Source organism: Blastomyces dermatitidis (genome assembly GCF_000003525.1).
Source record: "Blastomyces dermatitidis ER-3 genomic scaffold supercont1.14, whole genome shotgun sequence".
NCBI classification, from domain to species: domain Eukaryota; kingdom Fungi; phylum Ascomycota; class Eurotiomycetes; order Onygenales; family Ajellomycetaceae; genus Blastomyces; species Blastomyces dermatitidis.
The window spans coordinates 1,045,316-1,065,278 of NW_025544787.1; the positions used below are offsets into that span (position 1 = coordinate 1,045,316).

Genomic DNA, 19,963 nt, shown 5'->3' on the forward strand with positions numbered 1-19,963 from the left:
GCTGGGTCATACAAAAGCAATAAGCGTTTATCTACCCAAGATGAAAACGTACGAAAAGAACGGCGCAAAATGATACAAGTAAATAAACAATAAAAATAAATTGATGTACCTTCTTTTTTCCTATGAAATTCCTGGGTCAGGGGGATAAAGAAGGTCCGGTGGGGAGCGGGGAGTGGGTGGTGGGTTCATTTGGCTCTTTTTTTTCAGATTCCTGTGCGGGGATCGTGCAAGATGGAGGGGCCATACACTCCCCTTTTTGTCCCCCCCCCCCCCCCCCTCCTTCTTCCCCCTTTCATTTCCATACCCAAAAACTAAAACCCCCGCAGCATCGCCGACGTCCTCGGCGTCGAAGTCTTCCGCCAAACCATCGCCGACAACGTCCTCACAGGCTCCTACATGTCCCTCTCCAACCAAGGCGGCCTCGTCCACCCAAAAACCTCCATCCAAGACCAAGACGAGCTCTCTTCGCTGCTGCAAGTGCCACTCGTTGCGGGCAGCGTGAACCGCGGCTCCCCCGTCGTTGGTGCCGGGATGGTCGTCAACGACTGGCTGGCCGTGACGGGCCTGGATACGACGGCGACGGAGCTGAGCGTTGTGGAGAGTGTGTTTAAGTTGGGCGAAGGGGCGGCGCCCGGGGGTGGCGGGAAGAGTTCACTGGGGGCGTTTGGGAATACGCATAAAGAGAGTTTGGTGGAGAGTTTTTATTGAGTTTTGTTTCGTTTTTCTGGAGGGAGGGAGGCTTGTGGCGGTTTCGCCCCGTTTTTATGTCCACGCACGCATTGTTTTTTCCCCCTGTAACTCTGGGTTTTTGAGAGGACTTTGTTAACTCGAGGAACTGATAGATTTGGAATGGGTCTTTTTTTTTTTTTTTTTTTTTTTTTTTTTCCTTTTCCTTACTTTTTCTTTCTATTATTATGGTTCCGCTTTTCATGTGTCTCGTGTGCAATGTATACATTCATAGGCATGGCCTGCTTCAGGCTGGAGGCGGGTTCTTGTAAAGTTGTAAAGGAAAGGAAAAGAAAGGAAAGGAATTTATTTCTATTTCATTTCCCTTCTTCCTGTCATCCGTAGCAACCAACCGGCTCTGAGGCTGCTTGCTGTTGCTGTCACTTCTTCCGCTTCCGCTTCCTCTCTGCGGCAAGGAATGCATGTGCGACATATACATTCCGCATGGCGAGCGATATATATACACATCTTGATTTTTGGAAACATATTTTTATTGATTTGTAATATCAGCGTGGGAAAATTTACAGTGTGATTGTTTCTTGGTATTATTTCCTTCGCGGAGCGCTGGTTCAAAGATACACAATAAGTTACATAACTATACTAAAAGTAGAAGGAAGGACTAAGAAACACAACGTGTGCATTTGATTCTCTGAAATTTACGGTTTGGACGGAAGGTGAGATAGGGGTTCTACTTTGCTGTTATCAATGGCTTGTGGATTTGGATTAGATCTTGAATTGAATTGCTCTGTATTATTGGTTTGCATTCACATACTTGTGAAGGCGGGCATGTTTTTTCTTTTCTTTTCTTTTCTTTTGGATTAGGACGGTGGTGTGTGCCGTGTGCATCTGTGTGCATGCGATATTGGTACAGCAGGAAAGCGGAAGAGAGAGGGGGAGGAAGGAAGTAAGAAAGGGGGATGGTATTTTCAGGTAACGAAGGGTGTATGTATGTACACATGTAAGTGGATGGGAAGTTATGCGGGCTGAAGGACAGTAGAAGGTGATGTGATATTGGTTGTTGCGGATTGGGTGTTCTATGAGCGTGGGTTGAGGATGTAGGTACTTGAATAGCTATGATTGTGTGTGCGTATCTACATGCGGGACTGGATGAATTGGATGATGGGGACAAGAAAGGTGTTTTGGGACCTAGTCAGTAGGTACATTCTGGCATGCTTGGATCAAACGCTAGGTAGCTCGCTGGCTCTCCATTCATCGTAGCCATATCCGTTTTCTCTAATATGTTTGTTGTCAAGTCCTTGTCAATAGGGGCAGTCTCCGTTCGAATTTTGGCCCTTCTTAATTGTTTAGCTGCATGAGAATGTCCGGCTGAACGAACGCCAAGAGTGATATGGTATTTGATGGGAGATGCAGGATGGATTTCCTCGGCCGGTTGAAGAGGAAAAAAAGACAGGGGAGATGCGAGGCGAGACCCCGTGTCCAGATTCCAGCGCTGCTGAGACAAGATGTCTGATGTACGCCGTGACTCACGGAGTTGGAAACCTGTGATAGGAGTATGACCACTGAGGTTGATCATGCACCCCTGGTTCAAACAGACCACGGCAAGGTGGACAGAAACAGATATAACAACCACAGGCCTTATACACGTCAAGAAGAACCAGGCCTTATGTCAACATCAAGAACGGGTTTGAGGTTCCCATCGTCAGACACCGAACCGGCACCAAACGGTTTGTATTCAGAAACACCATTCACGCCCTTCTTATCCACTTCTTCATTCCCACTACTTCGATCCGGCATCGCGACGCTAGACACCTTGTTTATGTCCATCTTCGCATCCTCATCCAAGCCGTTTTCTATATCCTCTGTGGAATTCCCATCGCCAGCGCCATACGTATCGTCTGCATCCGCAGGTGGTGGAGGTGGTGGCGGAGGCGGAGGCGATCCAGAATGTTGTTGCTTGCCTGGAGAGGAAGCGCCACTATTACATCCATCGCCATCTTCGAACTCATCCCGCTTGCATTTATGTTTTTCCACATCACCATCATCGCCAGGAGTCATTCCTGCATCTCCAGGTGGCGGAGGTGGCGGAGGCGGAGTGGCCGATTTCGTCCTTTTGCAAGGTGAAGGCCCCCTAGTATCGGCATCCACATCAAGGTTTCCATCAAGATCTCTCTTCCGTTTGAGGCTATTTCCGTCGACGCTCATTGGCGATGATTTCTTATCTTCCACTCTGTCTATATCATCATCTGACATATTTATATCGTCTTCGACCTCGCTTTCATCCTCTTTCTTAATATTTTGTGACTCCTGTGGTTGTGACAACCCAGGCTTCTCAGCTTCATCCTTTGAGCCATCGCCTGACGTCTTAGCGGCTTCCATTGCCTTCCTCTCAGCCTTTTTCTTTTCGTAGGCTCGCTGTTTCACAACTGCTTTGTCGAAATATTCTTTGCAGTACTTCTTGATTTGTCTTACTTGTTTGTCGCTGACCTTTGTTGGATCGCTCACACGGTTGTTTTTGAAATCCGAGTTCACAAGTTTTTTTCCGACCTAAAACATCCAATGTATTATGTCAGTAAGGTGCAAGCATATCTGGATTTACTTTCGATGGGAGTTTTTGAGCTCATACCTCTTTCGCATAGCGCTTCAAGTCCTCCTTTGGTAGTTTGTGTTTAAACTTATCCACAACGTATTTGACGTGGGGGAAGATCTTTAAACCAAAAGTCAGTCTAATCACAGCGCAGCAAAAGCATCAACATAATGTACATACTGTATTCTCATAAAGTTTCTTCTGTTTTTCTTCACTGTATGATCGCCACTTTTCCTTATGTTCCTTTTTCCCGAGAGGTTTCGCATCTCTAGGCGTAGGTGTAGTAGGGGTCTCGGATCTATCTTGCGTTTTCGGGGTATTCTCTTTGGCATTCATGATACCATCGATGATATCCTGCAATGCCTTATCCTTCGATTCGGATTTCGGTGGAGGAGGGGGTTGTGGAGCGGGAGTTGTCGGCCTTTTCCACGTCGTGGCACCCGATGCAGAATAATAGTAAGTCTTCCCATTCGATTCCGCGGCGAACCAGCCTTGGGGTAACGGGTTGGCAAACGGCGGCCGGCGAAACGGTCTCGGAGGACCATGGTGGTAAGAATTGCGAGGACCCATGCCGTTTCGAAGGGCAGCAGGAGCACGTGGGGCTTCGATGGAACGTGATCGTGACCGTGAGCGAGATCTCGATTTTGTCGTGGGTTGTGTATCATTTCTAGATGACTCTCGTCGTTCGAAGCGGTTGACTGTTGGGGTGTTATTTGTAGCAGCTGGGTCCCTTTTCATTCGAGGAATCCGATAGCCAATTTCCAGTGTGGACCAGACCTCTAAGAGAGCCGCTGCATTCTTTTCCACACGCTCATCGCCACACCCAGTAAGTGGCTGGATAGTTGACTCAATCTTCGAATCGATAATCTTGTTTCTGGTAAGTCTCGGGAACTTATCCAGGATATCAAGAATCTGCAGTACAACATTGAAATCGTCCTTCCAGGCAGTTAGCTGGGAATTGAGAATCTTGTATCCATGCATTTTCACGACACGGTTTCGCACGCGCTCATCGTCGCAGCGTTGAATACGGCCAAGTAGTTTGACGGCGATCCATTTCTCTTTGCACTGCATAAGAGCGGCCATGACCTTGGTGACACCATCTTCGCTCAACGACCTAGGCTGCACACTGTCAACATACTCTTCATCGTCTTCGCCAGTCTTCTTCTTGCGCGGCCGTCTTGCGATAGCAGTATCCCAGCCATCCGGGTCGTCGATACCGAGTGCTTCAATGGTGGCATTGGAGAGCTTCGTTGCACGCTCAGTCTGTGTTTTGCCACCGATGAAACCTGTGCAGTTGGGCTCTCCGCAGTAGCAGGGCTGCGGATCAGCTCCATAACGATCGACGTTGTAATTGAAAACTAGTTCCTCGCCAGCCTTGATGTGCCGCTCGGCAAAAATGCCCATTCGAAGCTTCTCGCCTACAACCCATTTGTCAACATAACAATTAGGATTACATGAATGGTTACAGAAACGCCCGAGGTTGCCTTTCTTCGTGGCGTCGACGAACTCTCCCTTGCTGAGGGACATGAAATAGAAATGTTTGATCCCTTCTTCGTCATAGCTTCTCATACGTTTCCGAAAGTTTCCTTCGTTAATGACTTCGCCGATATACTCGAAAATGAACTGGTTGGGTCGTAAATCGGAGTCGGCACGCAGGCCATAGCCTTTTTTCTCAGTCTTGATGACGGTCACGTTGGCGTATTGTCGTCGTTGAAACCGTTGATTTTCGCATTCATCGCCGCATCCACAATCTCCGACACATTCCATTTTCGTAGCTCGATTGATGCAATCTGAGTCTTCTCCGCAGGCTCCATTTTTGGCAGCCACCGGATCTGGGAATTCACATCAGCATTAAGAATATCACGAAGCCAGGTACTGAGGACAAAATCGGATATATGTCTCCAGTAACATTTGAAAACGAGACATATCACGATTATGCTTAAGGCACTGGGATATAAGAGCATATGTTCTGTCCTTTTTTGGCCCGTTCACAAATAAATATTGGTGAAGCAAAAAAGCAAAATAAAAATAAAAAACGAATAAAATCAAGAAAAAGTAAAGGAAAATCGTGGCTTACCCCACTCTTCTGTACAGTCGCATTCCATAGCATGCTCCGTATAACCCATATATTTACTGGCATACGTGCAGTCATCTATGAGTTGAAATGTGGACGTAGCTTCGGCAGTACAGTCTGCTAGATGGTTGAAGAGTTGTGCTGGTCGAGAAACTACTTTCTGCGAAGCAGTACGAGACAGCTTTGGTGGCTGACCCGGTTCTAGTTTGACGGTTATGGAACCAGGAACTTTCTCCTTTGGTTCCTCGTCTTCATCTTTCTCGCTGGGAGAGCTGGCCTCGCTTTGAGATTTTGACTTGGAAAGACTTTTAGTGGGGCTAGGTTTCGAGAGAGACGCCAAACCATTTGCAAGGCCGTTTGTAGCATCTGGTGTTAGGATATTATCGGCTGAGGAGCTGTCTGTTGAATTATCGTGCTTGATTTGCATGGCAGTCACAGCTTCGGCTACTGCTTCCGCCTTGATGTCCTCATCGTCATGGGGAGCCATGATCGAAAAGTGAACGACAAAGGGGTGGATATGACTTAGTTTTACAGTATTTAAGTGCCGAAATTGCGTTAGTAGCGAGGATGTGAAAATTAATGAATATCAGAGAGAAACGGCGATCGCTTGCTCCCTAGATGTTGAAGTGGCTGTTAAAGTTGGGGATGGTGAAGAGGTGAATTTGGTTGCTTTGGCGGCCAAGGAGTTTCGACGAATGGTGGGTTGATTGATAGATTAACACCCCGTGTCTGACCAGCCTGGTAAGGTGAAGGGATACTGGGCTACAGACATAGAACAGATCCAGCCGCTGCACCGTCTGCGCTGTTTAGTTGATGGCAAGGCGTGGTGCTGTGTAGCGCTCCCCAGTCGATGCGAGAAGGACGAGGAAGGCGAGGTGCAAGTGGAGAGAGCGTGGTGTGGTGGAAATCGGGGGAGGTGCGTGGATGGAAGCGATCACGACGATGGCCCGTAATCTTAGTGCGATGGCGGGATCCGGGTGGGAAAAATTCATAAAAAGCTGGCGGACGACCGCAGCAAATCCTCCCCCAAGCACCAAGTAGCGTACAGCTCAGCAAGCGTTGAAGTCCAGTAAGAATTGCTTAGACTATATAATTCCGGCTCTTGCTTGAAATAAAATGTGGACGGAAGGAGCAGCAGAGATACTCGCACAGCGAACTGTCTCCGGATGGTCACCCCAGTGAACTGACTGAATGGGCCTCTGGTGAAAATGTGAATGTTTTGGGTCCTCTTTTTGTTTGTTTTTTGTGTCAAAATCGCCTATAACTTTGTTTCACGGTGGCAAGGAGGAATAATCAACCCCAAGCAGAGGACAAGAGTCGCTTCCCATTGAGCCTGTGAGCCTCAAGATATTGGTTGATCGCGGCATGGAATAAACGCAAGCTGGTGGCGGTTAAGAAAAACCCGCGAATGCCATTATTAATTCTATCGTGTTCTACCTGGCTTGGGCTCCCCACGAGATATCAGCAGTGATGGGAGAAAAGAGAAAAGACAGGAAATGCAAAGCAAAAGGTGATGATGGTGGTGGCCAGTTAACCAATGCGGAGGATGAAATTATAGGAACCAGATTCTCATGACGTCCGCGGCGTGGGTAAATTCGAGCAGTGCGTGGAATTAACAATAGGCCCCCCCAATGAAAAAAAAAATCTCAACAACGCTTCTTCCCGCCGAAAAAGTGGCCGGTTTGCCTCGTTTATCGCGCTACACAGATAAGTCTATCGTGGCATAAAAAACATCAAGAATTGTCCATCGCTGTCACCACACGCAATGCTGTCATTTTCAAACGGGTCAATAACACATCGCCGGAAATTGTGGTTTTCACTCCAGTCTGAAGGATATCGTCTCACATCCATCACCATCATTCAGAACACAATAACAGGCTGTAGAAGTCAAAATATATAAATTGATGTTCTGGTACTGCTCAGAATCAGAGAAACCTAGCTAAGTCCGCCACGGGGCCTGATCCATCATTTTCATCACCGGCCACCACTTCTGCAAGACGGTGTGGGGTACTCCCGCGGCTGGAATAATATCAACGATGTGGGATTTTCATTCCAATGTGTGTGCTAGGAATAACAGCCATTGACTAGTAGCAGCCATTAATAATGGTCCAAGAGGAACAAGCCAAGACATAAATGTCTACAGACAGACAGACGGAGATAAAAGAATCTTCATAGGCCCAATATCCCGATCGAATAGGATACGCAAGTCGACCGTTTCCCGCGGTGTTAACCGACGAAGTAACCAGTGCGAGAAAATTGTGGTGACCCTATAGTATGAGCGGTTGAAAGCCTAGGGTACAAAACGCCATACATAGAAAGACGGCGATTTGGCGGGAGGTGATTACCGTAGAGTGGTTAGCTACACACTGGCATTAACTCATCCCGACTTGAAAAGGTGACATGTCTCTCGCCGCATAGTTTGATTTGCGAGCCTGAAAAATCCTGTCAAGAAAATGAAGGTTGCTGCGTCCAGAGCCAGGTATCCTCGTGCATCAAAATGGGGGTGCGTGGAGTTGACAACAGGATATTTGAGTAAATCACCAGAGTCAACGTGGCCGTGCGTCCCACCATCAGCTAAGATGAGATCCTCGCGAGGTGTCACTGCAGTGTCAGTTAGAAATAAATAAATATTATGCAATGGCTCCCGCCCAAGTAGTCAGTATCTGTTGACCTATATAAAACATCTCCAGGAGAGTGAAATGAATTTCGTGCTGTGTGTTTGTCCCGTCAGAATGTCTCGTTGGATACCTCGAGTGCCCGCGGTGGTTGGAGTCTGGGATTGTTCACTATTTCGAACCCCGCCATTGTCAGCATACGGAGCGATACATACGTATCAGCTCAGCGGTAGCAAATAGATGGATAAAGGGATAAATAAATAGGTGAAATCATATCTCAATAAGAAGGAATGCGGTGGCGCCTGTGTGAAAAGAAGCTGACAATTTCAAAGGTTGACGGACCGAGCGAGAAAACAAAAATGAGCTTCCTTCCCTGTCACAGCGTGGAGCACGCGATGCCTTATTTGAGTAGCCAGTGAATTTGGCTTGAGAAGTTGGCTGAGGATCTCTTCTCGCCACTCATTTGCTGGAGTTCTCGCCCCGCCATTGGCAAACTTCACAAGAATGGGCTTGGAGCTTGAGCGCGCGATCAGTCCTGACTGGCTGCGGGAGAAGCCCGCGATCGACGTTGCTAAGAAACCAACGGCAGGGGATGACTGGACTGTGGAAGCGTGACAAAGAAATCGTGGAGGGGGCCACAAACAGGGCTGATTCCTGAAGAAGCCGGGTGGTTAACCAGCACCAGTCAAATCACCGTGATGACCAACCAAGACGACAAAAGCCCCTCGGCTTATTTGTTTTGTTTTTTTCGGGGCGGGAAGCTAGAGCGGCGGATATGAAACGGCTTCCATACCCTCGCACATATACAAGTGCTTGGAGGATGGACAGGAAACGCGGGCTGTTCAAGAATGACACCGGAAGAAAAACTTCAAAGCAAGCGATTCGCGGGTTCTTCCTGCGACAAAATGCCGTCGACCAATAAAGGTCGATGAAGCTCTCCAGAGGGTAAAATGGCAATGTTAGTGGCCAGTGGACTGGAAGCCGGAGCCACCTCAAGCATTCTGTAGCGCGCAGGCGAGGATGAACGGTTGGTGTGTGCGCAACCCCAAGCATGAGTGGGGCCAAACCCTTCCACGAGGGTGATGCTCATCTGTTGGCTCCGGAGAGAAGCCCTCGACATGGTGTCTGAAGTCGTTGAGATCCTACATTGAGCTTATGAGGCCAGTCGAGGTTGGGCAGACGCAGCGGGTTTTTTGATATCAAAAGCTGCTAACCATCACGTATGGTATTGACGTACGGGTATGTATCAGAATACGTTACCGTATTTTACATACATATATTACGTTCAATACTATCCTCCCCTCACTGGCTGAGAGAGTTGCAAATTCCATGTTCATTGCTGTTGAGCACAAATCTGCAAGCCGGATGTTCAGATGGATTTCATGCATATTCAAAATTCTATTTTCGCTTCTTTAAATGCCCTCCTTTCATTGGCCACCCACACAGCAATGCTGATGGATTTCAACTGCATGAGGATTTCAACAGTTGTCTTGTATACTTCTTCTAGTAGCAGGCAATTTCTTTCAATTCTTTGTGATATAGCCATTTCCTCCATCATCTAGCAGCGTGGCTGTTGCCTCCTCACCCCCTCGCTCCTGCTCGGTCCCCGCGTCCCTTTACATGTCTTCGTTCTGTGCTCTTTTCCAACAGTGGTGGGCCCGCGTTGAAGTCTATTGCATTCCATGCACTGAATAGCTGCTGGCTTGGGATATGGCGCACGGATTGTGTATTTCCCGCTATACGTATCCGATCTCAAATCCATTCTGTTCTGATGAGGCTGATATGGATACCGCGTTACTGATACAATGGCAAATCATGCATAGTACAGGGACAGGGATGGGGATTGATGTGTTTTGTGCACCGAAGAAAGTAGAATGTTGAGAGGACTAAAAGGGGATTCCATCTGACATTGCGTGGTTACCCATGAAGTGCTGTTAAATGTACGACATATACAGCGCGCTGCAATGGTCAGATCCACATGCTGGCTTTCTCCTTGCATCTCGAGACATTTGCCCTCCGACCACGAAATCGTCAAAATTCGATACGAGAAAGTCTTGCTCTTGCTGTTGGTGCATCTGATGGCCCCATGGCTAATGCGTTGTTTTGTTGTTGTTTTGATACTGATGCTCGCCAGTTGCGAACATGCCATCCTGTCCAATCCCTTCCTCGGTTCTTTGTTTTGTTCTCCTGCAGCCAGCAGCAGCTCAAAACCTGCGTCTTCTAGCCCGCCTTTGCCTGCATGAAGCCACCCCTTCCTCCATCCCCTCCAATTAACTGCGTCGCTGGTTCTCCACCCAGTCCGCTAATTTATAGCACTCTGCTGTGTCAACCTGACCTAGACCCGTGCAAAAAGAAAACATAAAAATAATCATGTGGATCTACTCGTCCGTCCGTCGTCCCAGAAATTGAAATTGATCACACACCAGGGAAAGAGTCAAGGGGAATATGTGAACAAGATTGACAACGATCAGGGCTTCTAGATGAATCAAGTGGATGGCCCAAATTTCTCCGATATTACCCTGTATGGATCGGAGGTATTGGGGGCGGGCCGGGGCTTAGGGCAATCATAAGCGTGGCTCTGTATTTTGCATTTTTACGTTCAGGAATCATGATACATCCACTAATTACTAGTGCAAGATTCTTCCTTGCCTCCGGGTGCCCCTAGTCCAGTTACTACTAGAAGTACGAGCCTCTCTTGGTTACAACTCCCCATTTCTACTCCCCCGATGCAGTGACACCATGCCTTCCAGACTCAAACCCTGCCGTTCTGGCTTACTCCAACCGCGCCTGTCCTGCGAAAGAATAAAAAGTAAAGAAGCAAATTCCACCCACCACGTCTACCGTGATTCGCCCGTGATTTACAGAAAACATGTTGCTCTGTGCAGCCGGAAATGCAACGGCCCCCATACACGCTGATGCGGCGGCAAATACCGGTCGTTCGCTACAGGGTTTGAAACACGTTGCCGTCCAAGCACGTAAGAAGAAATTATGCGGAGTCGGAGTTACGAAACTAGCTTGAGAATCAGCGACTTTGGCCTCAATATACCCGAAGCTTCCCAAGGGAAATAACTGACAAAAGGCCTAGCCATTCATAGTATGTGAGAAACTTGAGCCAGAGCATGTGCTTGATCAGATTCCCTATGCTGGGGCGCTTTTTTTATCTTCCGCCGAGCATGCTACATACATATTTTGAACAAATCTACCAGCCACATCCATCTTTGAGACTACAACCTAACGACAAGCCTTCCTTCCCGTGTCGCGCCAAGGAAAGAACGTTGATATCAGGACTAAAAAAGCTAATAAACAAAACTGAGAGGTGTTTTAATAATAATATATCCTGCAAGCTCCCTTCAACAATCGTTATATTTTCCCTTTCTTCTTCCACACTTCCATATTGCTTTTATCGCGCTTGCTCCTACTATTCCCTGCAAAGCGGGCCTGTTTGAGTACTGTACAACGGCCCCTCACTTTCCCGAATGATAGAGGCTATCTTTTCCATAACTGTCCAACCTCGCACGCCTTTCCGCAACACTATGGAACATTCTTAAAAGGTATCTTCCCCCCCCTCCTCCTCTTTAGGTCGCCAATCGTGACTTGAATTGCTAGACTTTTAAACACATCAAGCTTTTTAAACTAATTCTATCGACGACTGCGGTTGCAATACATCTAAACTGAATGACACCATCTGCTAATTAATAATACACATTAGCCCGGTTTCCTTTTCCATGGTTATTCAGTTGAGGTAAGGTTGTGCCTCCAACATCTTTCCGCGTTGCGCTCCCCTTTTATCCCTTTTCCTTATCTGGGTTTGTTTACTTTTGGATTTATGTAAAGAGTAAGAGGGACATCTGTTTAGCTGGCGGTTAGTTGCTGCGGATTGGGGAGAACATCCTGTATATACCATACCATACCATACCATTCGTTTTGTTTCGTTTTATTTGTGAACTGTATTGTGTTGTACCGTACCTTGCTTAAAAAATTACCAAACCTCCGCTCACGTTACATCTTCTCGTCTCCTCGAATCTCTCCCATTTCTCTTCTGTCACCGGCTTCATTTCTGCTTCCACTCCTTTGCTTCGCTTCCTCTCTTCCACCCCCCCCCCCCTCCTCTCTACCTCCATTTTCCTTCTCTCCCTCCTTCTTTCCCTTCCCTCACCTCATCCTATGCTCTCTTTTCTTTTCCTTCCCTGCCCGCTCGTCCCCCTTTTTTCCCTTTCTCTATTTCCAATCTCTCTTTAAGCGTTTTTATTGGGCCAACCTCGTGTGTTCAAACGTAACCCAGCGTTGACATTCCTCCGTCAATCCCTGTCGTTGATACTCTCGTTAAAACACCCTCATCTTCCATTCTGATGATTTGATATTCATTCTCAACGGCCAGCATATCTCTTTCGAATCGACCGTACCAGCCGCGCGGTGCTCTCCGCCCGTTTATCCTCACTCACGCTTTGGATGCCCATATCTATATGCCGAAATAGTTTAACCAAGTCCCCTCACGATCACGATTACCCCGACGGTAACGACCTCCAGTCCACAATTGAGCGTTCAGAGCGCCGTTTCTCTTCACGATACCATCGCTCATTTTGTTTTCTGTCGCGTTTCATTCAACCTGCGAAACCCACGGCCCCTCAGTCACTCGTTTCGAACCCGCCTCCAGCGCCTGCACATTCGTTTCGAGCCTTGTATTGGTCTCCCCTTTTTGTCTTGGGAGGCCGTTTTGTTTATTTTCGTTCTCTTGCATGCCTTTTATTCTCGTTTTCCTCCTGTCCAATTGCGCCTTGGCTGGAGAATTCTCATAGACTTTTTTCTCGATTTTCCTGGCATTGTTTATGCCAATCTTACGCCTCCGCAATATTTTCATCTCATTTTGTTTTTTAACTTAAAGAAAGACATAACGGAAAGCCTTAGTCGACACTCGGCTTGAGGACAGACAGTGCATGGTGTTAGTTACGCTGTTGTTTTCTCTCATGACAAAGATATGTCGAATCCACCCGATATATGGAAGGACGACGAGAAGGTATGGCTCCAAGTTCTTTTTATATTGAACCCGGGTTGGCCATATTTCAATCTGGTCCAGGTGGATGACGCAGAAAGAACTGACGATTCATCTCTCTAGGTCGAACTCCTCACAGAGATTCTCAAACAAGCTAAAATCCCGCCAGTTTACCTCTACACCATGATCCAGGACCACGGTATCCGCCCTGCCTTCATGGAAATTCCACTCCCACCAGGTATGTGTTTTCATACCCAAGTGGCCAGATATTCTTGCGCATTTCAATTACTAGCAAACCGTCAACGTGCTCGTTGAACCTTTATCATGTTTTATGTAAACGTTCAAGACGAAACTGATACTGACCCGAGAGTCTAGGGCGTTCACTTATGGCATGTCAAAATGCATATAACCATATGGCTCAGGAGTATTCACACATGTTCCCACCACGGCAGAGCCCCTTTGGCTCAAGTGCTCCATTGCAGATCTCTCCTGGGGATAGAAAACGCCCTCTTCATCCCTTGCAAACAGACAAACCGCCAACAGGTCATCGTGCAATCCAACCAAAACCTACCCCACCTGGTCGTTACCCTAGTACGGACATTCTGAAACCACAACAGTTGCCCCCCAGTGTTGATAATAGTTCATTCAACGAGCGTCCACGAAAACGCGGGAGACCAAGTAAACTAGAGACACAGCGTCGGAATCAACTGGAGGCACAGCGTCGGAATCAAGCAGCAGCACAAGCTCGAGGGGAAATGTATCCTGTGAAGGGAGATTCGCCTAGGTTCGGAGTGCCATTAGCACCATCTCTTCCCACAGGAACTGTTTCCGAGGCTCCACCGTTTGCTACCATGAGACCGCAGGTCACAGACGGCCATGTGCATGCGACCCAGATCCAGCCAACAGATGCTCTAGGCTCTCAAACACAAGATATTCGAGTTCACAGAGCGCCACGGCCGCCAACAGACCCGAGCGCCGGGACTTCTGTAGGGTCAACGCCCAATTCTGGGCCTGGGGAATTAACCGCTCGTACAATCATAGAAAGTCAGGCCCCCCCTCCTACGACATCTTCAGCTCCTTCTTTCAGAGGCATAAACCAATCAAGCTCCGTACCTGAGAACCCTAAGCCAGAGACCACACCCCCGTCGAACATTACAACAGCGGAGCGTGGAGGGGATATCTCACCACCTTTTTCTAGGGCCAGAAGAGAGAGTGCATCTTAATACATATATAACAAACCCTTATCAATGGATATGCAACGAGCCGGTTTAGGAATTTTAGAAAATTCCAAAAATAGACCGACAGATGTTCAAGGATTCATGCGATTTCGATGGGAAAAGAGCAACGCCTTTACATATGCGAAACGCAAACGATTTAACGTATGAGGTAGATATAGCTGAATCTACGCTCAGCATTACGGCCTCCTTACATGCCATCATTTCTTTCGGTTTCGGAAAAGCGATAACGTGGGAATGGGTTTTTTTATTTAAGATTCTAAAATCTTCCTAGCCGTTCGTCTCTTTAACGGCCTATTACTGGGCGGCTTTTTTATGCGATTGAAAAATTCGATTCTACTTCGTGTTCCACCGTGATTTTACGGACATACATACACGCGCTCCTGTCGAGATAATTTGCTTTTGAAGCGTTGCACCATCTGAAACTGTATTTGGAATGCAGGGTTTCCCTTTCCATCTGTTTTCAGTCCGAGCCAAGGCGGCAAGAAATCAGGGGCGCAAAATCTGTAGCACCAACTTAAGGGCCCTTCCTTAACCCCACTATATGGAGCCTCTAGAGCTGACAGCAGAGGGAATATGTTGCATCAGCAGAGCGTTTTCCTTTTTCCATATTTCGATACCAGACAATCTTTTGAATATCTTTTATATTTTTCTGATGTTGGCTTTTTATTTGCTAATTTAACTTCAGTTAACTACACAGTCTCAGATTTTGTGATCTTTGTTATTTTTTCCTTTTTCTGCATCTATACTCTCTTTCTTCTGTAATAAGTACTTCACTTTTAATGATAATGTATGAATATATGATATTACTGACATTTTATAATTATTATTATACTTTTTCTTTCTCTTTATATTTTCTTCTTTTTCAATATTTTACTTTCTTTTGAGATGTGTTATAAAAAAAATTTCTTTTTTACATTTTCATTTCTGATATTTTCTTTCAATGTGTTTTTATATATACTTTTTATGTATAAAATATTCTCCTCTATTTTTCAAATCTATATATTATTATTTTATTTTTAGTTAATTTGCATTTTTATATTTTATTTTACAAAATTTTATTTTCTGTAATTTAGAAGAATATTCAGCTGCTGAATAATAATATAGCTGCTTCTGAATTTGCTTATAAATATAAAAAGTTTTAACAGCTTTATTAATTATTTTGTGACAGACTGTATCTAATCAATTATATAAACTATTTTATTACACTTTATAAATTTCTGCTGAAGCTCTGATTCTCAGTCACTGATTTCTGACTGAAGAACTGATGAAATTTCTATTCTTTCATTTTAAAGCTTTATTTTATTTATATATAAATATTCACTCTGATCACTGATTTCTACACTTTTTCTTTTTCTTCTTCTTTAACATTTTTCACTTTTATTATATAAGATCTATATATATTATACTGATCTATTTAGCATAGACTTTTTACACTTGAAAAACATTCATTATCTTCTTATTAGAAATAATTATTTATTAAGAAGATATCTGAACATATAATAATATATAAGAAATAGAGAAATAAACAATTAGTTAAATGAATATTAAGTTTCTAAATAAAAGCTTATTTATCAGTTACTCTGACTCTGTAACAAGATCTTATAAAGAGAATATTAATATTATATTAGTAAAAGACTTAAGAGTTCTAATATTTTAGATATATAAGATATTTATATAATTATACTTCTTTCAATTCTGAAGAACTCTTAAATACAGATATTATACATTTAATAAATAATATAACTATATCTACTGATAATATAAGAGAACTTTTAAACACAAGTATAGACATAGTATTACAGTGACTCTGAGTAATGTTAAAATTATAACAGTAACAGATAGTTAATATATATGTAAATTAATAACATTAATATGAAGAAATTCAATAATTATCTCAATAAAAAATCTCTGCATAGATAATTTTAACACTGACTGAATCAGATATAAATATAATATAAGTACTGAAGAAATATTTAAATACTTTCATATATTTTAATACTTCTAATCTCACTCTCTATTTATTATAAAGATTGAAAATACTTGTGAAACTAAGTATAGATAAAGATGTCATCAGTTCATTAACTAATCAAAATTAATATATTAATAATTAATGAAAGAATTATATGAAACAGAAGTTTCATTTATAAATAAAGATATATGAATCAGTATTATATATATCTGATAATATTATTAGTATTTCAATATTCTGTTCAGAGACACTGCTATACAGTAAAAGATATTAGATTAATTACAGAGTGTTTAACAGAGAAATACTTCTCTTATAATATTCATTTCTAACTTCAATATTAAGATTCTAGAAGCAGATAATCAATCTTGAAAGAATTAAATAAAGATTAGCATACTTAAGAAGACATTAACTTTTAAACTTCTATAAGCTTTTATAAGTATAGATAAAGACCTGACTTATAAAGACTTTTGCATACAACTTCAGATAGTAAATAATTATCTTATCAAGCTCAAGAGTATACAGAATAGTGATAGAAGATATTACATCTCAGTTACTTATACATCTGTGTTAAAGAATAATAATAATAATACAGATATTATAAATTGAGTAGACTTGAATATCTATATATAAATAAGAGTATCTGTTATCTGAACAAGCTTTCAAGTCTCTGAGATTACTTCTGAAAAAGTTATCAATCAATATTAATAAGAGATATGTATTAACTGTAATCAATCAGAATATATTACTTTTAACTGTTAATTAATCTATATATCTTCTCATTCTAAGAAAGAATCAGTGCTAGTTTATATCAACTATGTTATACTGAAGAAGAATTCAGATAATAATAATAAAAATACTCTGATAAAACAGAGAAAAGATTAGCTTCTGCTTAAACTTATAAGCAGAAGCTTAAAGAGATCAGATAATAATAATTTAAAGAGAAAATAATAATGAATATAATTCTTCTCTCTACTGTAATAGATAATAAGAGTAGCAGGTTTGAAAATAAGAGTTCATGAATACAAAGACTCAAGAATGAATCTCAAAGCTCAAACACAGTGTTCAAACTGTCAAAGATATGAACACTTTGCAATCTCCTGTTTCAGAGACTCAAAATGTGCATTCTGTGCCAGAGATCATAAAACTAGTGAGCATAAATGTGAAACATGCTCAAAAAGAGATGAAATATGTCAACACACTCTGCTTAAATGCTCTAATTGTAAAGAAAAACATGCATCTAGCTCAAAAGAATGTATGTTTACTCTCAGAACTCAAAAGAACTGAAGAAAAGATGAAGCTCAAAGCAAATTTAGAACTGAAGAGAATAGTCAAGTCAGTAAACTCACAACTGCAAGCTCAAAAAGAAGGAACTCTCAACTATCTAAATCTTCAAACTTCAATTCTTCAGCTAAATGTAAACAGAATTTGAATTCTCAAACTTCTGTTAAGATTAGAGAATTGAGAAATGACTCTGATGATAAACTAGATATAATACAAGCAGTTGAGATTTCTACTTTTCAGAATAGTTATAATCTACTATCTGATGATAGTGATTAGATTCTACTCTACTCTCTTTTAGTATGAATATATAACAAAAATGTAAGAATAAGTACTCGCAGGCGATTATTCGGGTGTTTGCAGCTTGGTGTGATATGTACTGTTAACTACTAGAAGTATTCACAGTAGAAAGATAAAATGTAGAGATCAAATGTATAATAGTATTCAAGCTAAGTTATAAATAGTATTTGTGAACTTCAGTCTATATAGTTGTGTGTAGCCAAGAGCTGCTAGCTCTATTAATTACATAAGAGATAGAAATAGAGATAAAGAATTCATAAGAAGTGAGATTTCTTATATATTCTTTCCTCTCTAAGACTTTATCTGCAAAGTCTTTCACTAAGTGACTTCATAGAATTAGCTCAGCACTGTAGTAATACTCACTAAAAACTCTTCATATCTATAAAAAAAACCTTAGTGAGGAAAAATCTCTTATTACTATAAAGAGAAAAGAGTCTGTCACTTAGTTTCTTATTTCATGAGATTCTTTATAATTTACAGATTCTTCTCTAACTATTACACAGATTCATCTCACATCTTTTATACAGAAGAGTTTCAGTTAACTCTCAATCATTTTCATAAGATTCTTATGTAATTATTATACAGATTCATCTTACAGATAAATCACTTTCTATGAGATTACTCTTATCAAAGAGAAATATTTGTAAGTTAATCTTTTACTTATTCTTACAAATCATTGTTCTTTGACACTGTAGAATTGTAAGAAATTTTTCATTCTTTTATTAACTCTGTAGAATTATAGAATCAAGATATTCACAGTCTGCAATTACTCTTTATAGTTATATAGAAAGATTCAGGTCTGCAATTCATAATTACTTTTATTTACTAAAGTGATCTGACTATTCTGCAGAATCACTCACAGTATAAGTAAATCTCTCTAGAGTAGTATAAATATCTCAGATCTATCTATGAAATCTCATCTTCTTTTCTCTTTTTCTGTAACAGCTTTTATTCTTATAAACTGTGAGTATTCTTATTCATCTGTAAAGTGTTTTTACTCAGATGATAGAGAGAGAGTATTTCTGATAATGTTTATATATTGATTCAAGAACTTCTTAAGAATAAAAATTTTTCAATTTCAATATCTTTATAATAATGTCTGACTGCTGCTGAGCTTCTTATGAGTGTTTTCATAACTTCTCTGATCACTTTTTACTGACTGATAAAGCAGAGATGCTGCTGCTCATAATTATATCTTTATTTTTCTCAGTCTTATCACTATATCTGATCTTCAGATCAGCAGCTCATCTCATCTCTTCTTCAGATCAGTCTCTGACTTCAAGCAGTGCAGTTCTTCTCTTTACTGCAAGTCTTCTCATAAGTAATTTCTTACAGACTCTAGTTAACAGTTCTTATAAAGCTCTCAGTATTATCAGTGTCTTCTGCAGCTTCACAGGTCTACAATTATTCTCTCTCTGCTCACACAATCTCTGATCAGATATATGTAAATATACCTAGGTTTCTCATCAATGATTCTCACACTGCAGTGCATTTCTGCAATCTCATTATCAATGAGAGATAAGTTCTCAGATACTCATAAAATTCAGATAATCAAGACAATGCAAATACTATGAATTTGTGATAAAAGTTAATCTGAACAGATGAGCTCTCTCTCTGTATCTTAATTATTTTCAGGCTGAATACTTCAGTATAACTGAGAAAGTGAATACAGCTTTGTAAGAAATATCTGATCACATATATAGATGATCAGTTCTCAAGACTCTGCTGTAACTATATACACTCTGATATTCAGCTTCTCTGAAGTCTGTGCATTTCTGATGATCTTTATATTAAATACAATAATTATCTGTATCACAGATATGATACTCTCTGCTTCTTTGAAAAGAGAAATTAATAGTTGTGAGAGAATTAAGTGTCACAGATGTTGAGAGTGTGAATATGAGTGTGAATTTTCTTTATTTTTTCTTTATTAGTCTCTAAATTGTGTTCACAGCTCTGTTTATTTTCTGTTTTTTAACTTTAATAAGAATATAATTTCTTCTTCTCTTATATATACTGCAGACTGTTCATTTCAGTAGAAACTCATTATCTTATAAACTAGAATTTGCAAATGACAGTGTTAATGTCTTTATCATAACTGAGTTCTTAGTGAAGACTGTGTTATTCTGACTTATCAGAATTCATAGTATAAAAGTCATGTCTCAGCTTCTGCAGATATCTTATCTGTCTGAATAATTCTTAAGTAAACTTATTTATCTTATCAGAAT

The 19,963-nt window shown here is 42.0% G+C and overlaps 4 protein-coding genes across 4 annotated transcripts in view; 2 read left to right on the forward strand and 2 right to left on the reverse strand.

Annotated features, from left to right (window-relative positions):
• The window catches only part of BDCG_09302 (eukaryotic translation initiation factor 6), a gene marked incomplete at both ends in the record, with an annotated part of 1,666 nt that extends 958 nt beyond the window's left edge, over positions 1–708 (forward strand). Inside the window, one exon of the mRNA XM_045425093.1 lies at positions 327–708. Coding sequence (XP_045273656.1) covers positions 327–708 — 382 coding nt within the window. The remainder of the gene's footprint in view (positions 1–326) is intronic.
• Positions 709–2,331: 1,623 nt separating this feature from the next.
• On the reverse strand, positions 2,332–5,832 carry BDCG_09303 (histone-lysine N-methyltransferase SETD2; the record flags this gene model as incomplete). The annotated part of the gene is made up of 4 exons (XM_045425094.1): positions 2,332–3,231; positions 3,311–3,391; positions 3,452–5,103; positions 5,349–5,832. 4 exons carry the CDS (start codon positions 5,830–5,832, stop codon positions 2,332–2,334), a joined length of 3,117 nt encoding a protein of 1,038 aa, XP_045273657.1.
• Positions 5,833–8,434: 2,602 nt separating this feature from the next.
• Positions 8,435–15,381, forward strand: BDCG_09305 (uncharacterized protein). The gene is made up of 5 exons (XM_045425096.1): positions 8,435–10,025; positions 10,095–11,511; positions 11,670–12,974; positions 13,074–13,188; positions 13,326–15,381. The coding sequence occupies exons 3-5, from the start codon at positions 12,936–12,938 to the stop codon at positions 14,171–14,173; spliced, it is 1,002 nt and encodes a 333-aa protein (XP_045273659.1). The 5' UTR covers positions 8,435–10,025; positions 10,095–11,511; positions 11,670–12,935; the 3' UTR covers positions 14,174–15,381.
• BDCG_09304 (uncharacterized protein) lies at positions 8,829–9,080 on the reverse strand (the record flags this gene model as incomplete). The annotated part of the gene is made up of 1 exon (XM_045425095.1): positions 8,829–9,080. The coding sequence occupies one exon, from the start codon at positions 9,078–9,080 to the stop codon at positions 8,829–8,831; it is 252 nt and encodes an 83-aa protein (XP_045273658.1).
• Positions 15,382–19,963: the final 4,582 nt, after the last annotated feature.

What these genes read in the sequence shown, in the direction of transcription:
- BDCG_09305 (XM_045425096.1), top strand. Translation starts at nt 12,936, where the DNA reads ATGTCGAATCCACCCGATATATGGAAGGACGACGAGAAG. An exon ending in TATGGAAGGACGACGAGAAG is followed by an intron (nt 12,975 to 13,073) that starts GTATGGCTCCAA and finishes TCATCTCTCTAG; the next exon opens with GTCGAACTCCTCACAGAGAT. An exon ending in GGAAATTCCACTCCCACCAG is followed by an intron (nt 13,189 to 13,325) that starts GTATGTGTTTTC and finishes CCGAGAGTCTAG; the next exon opens with GGCGTTCACTTATGGCATGT.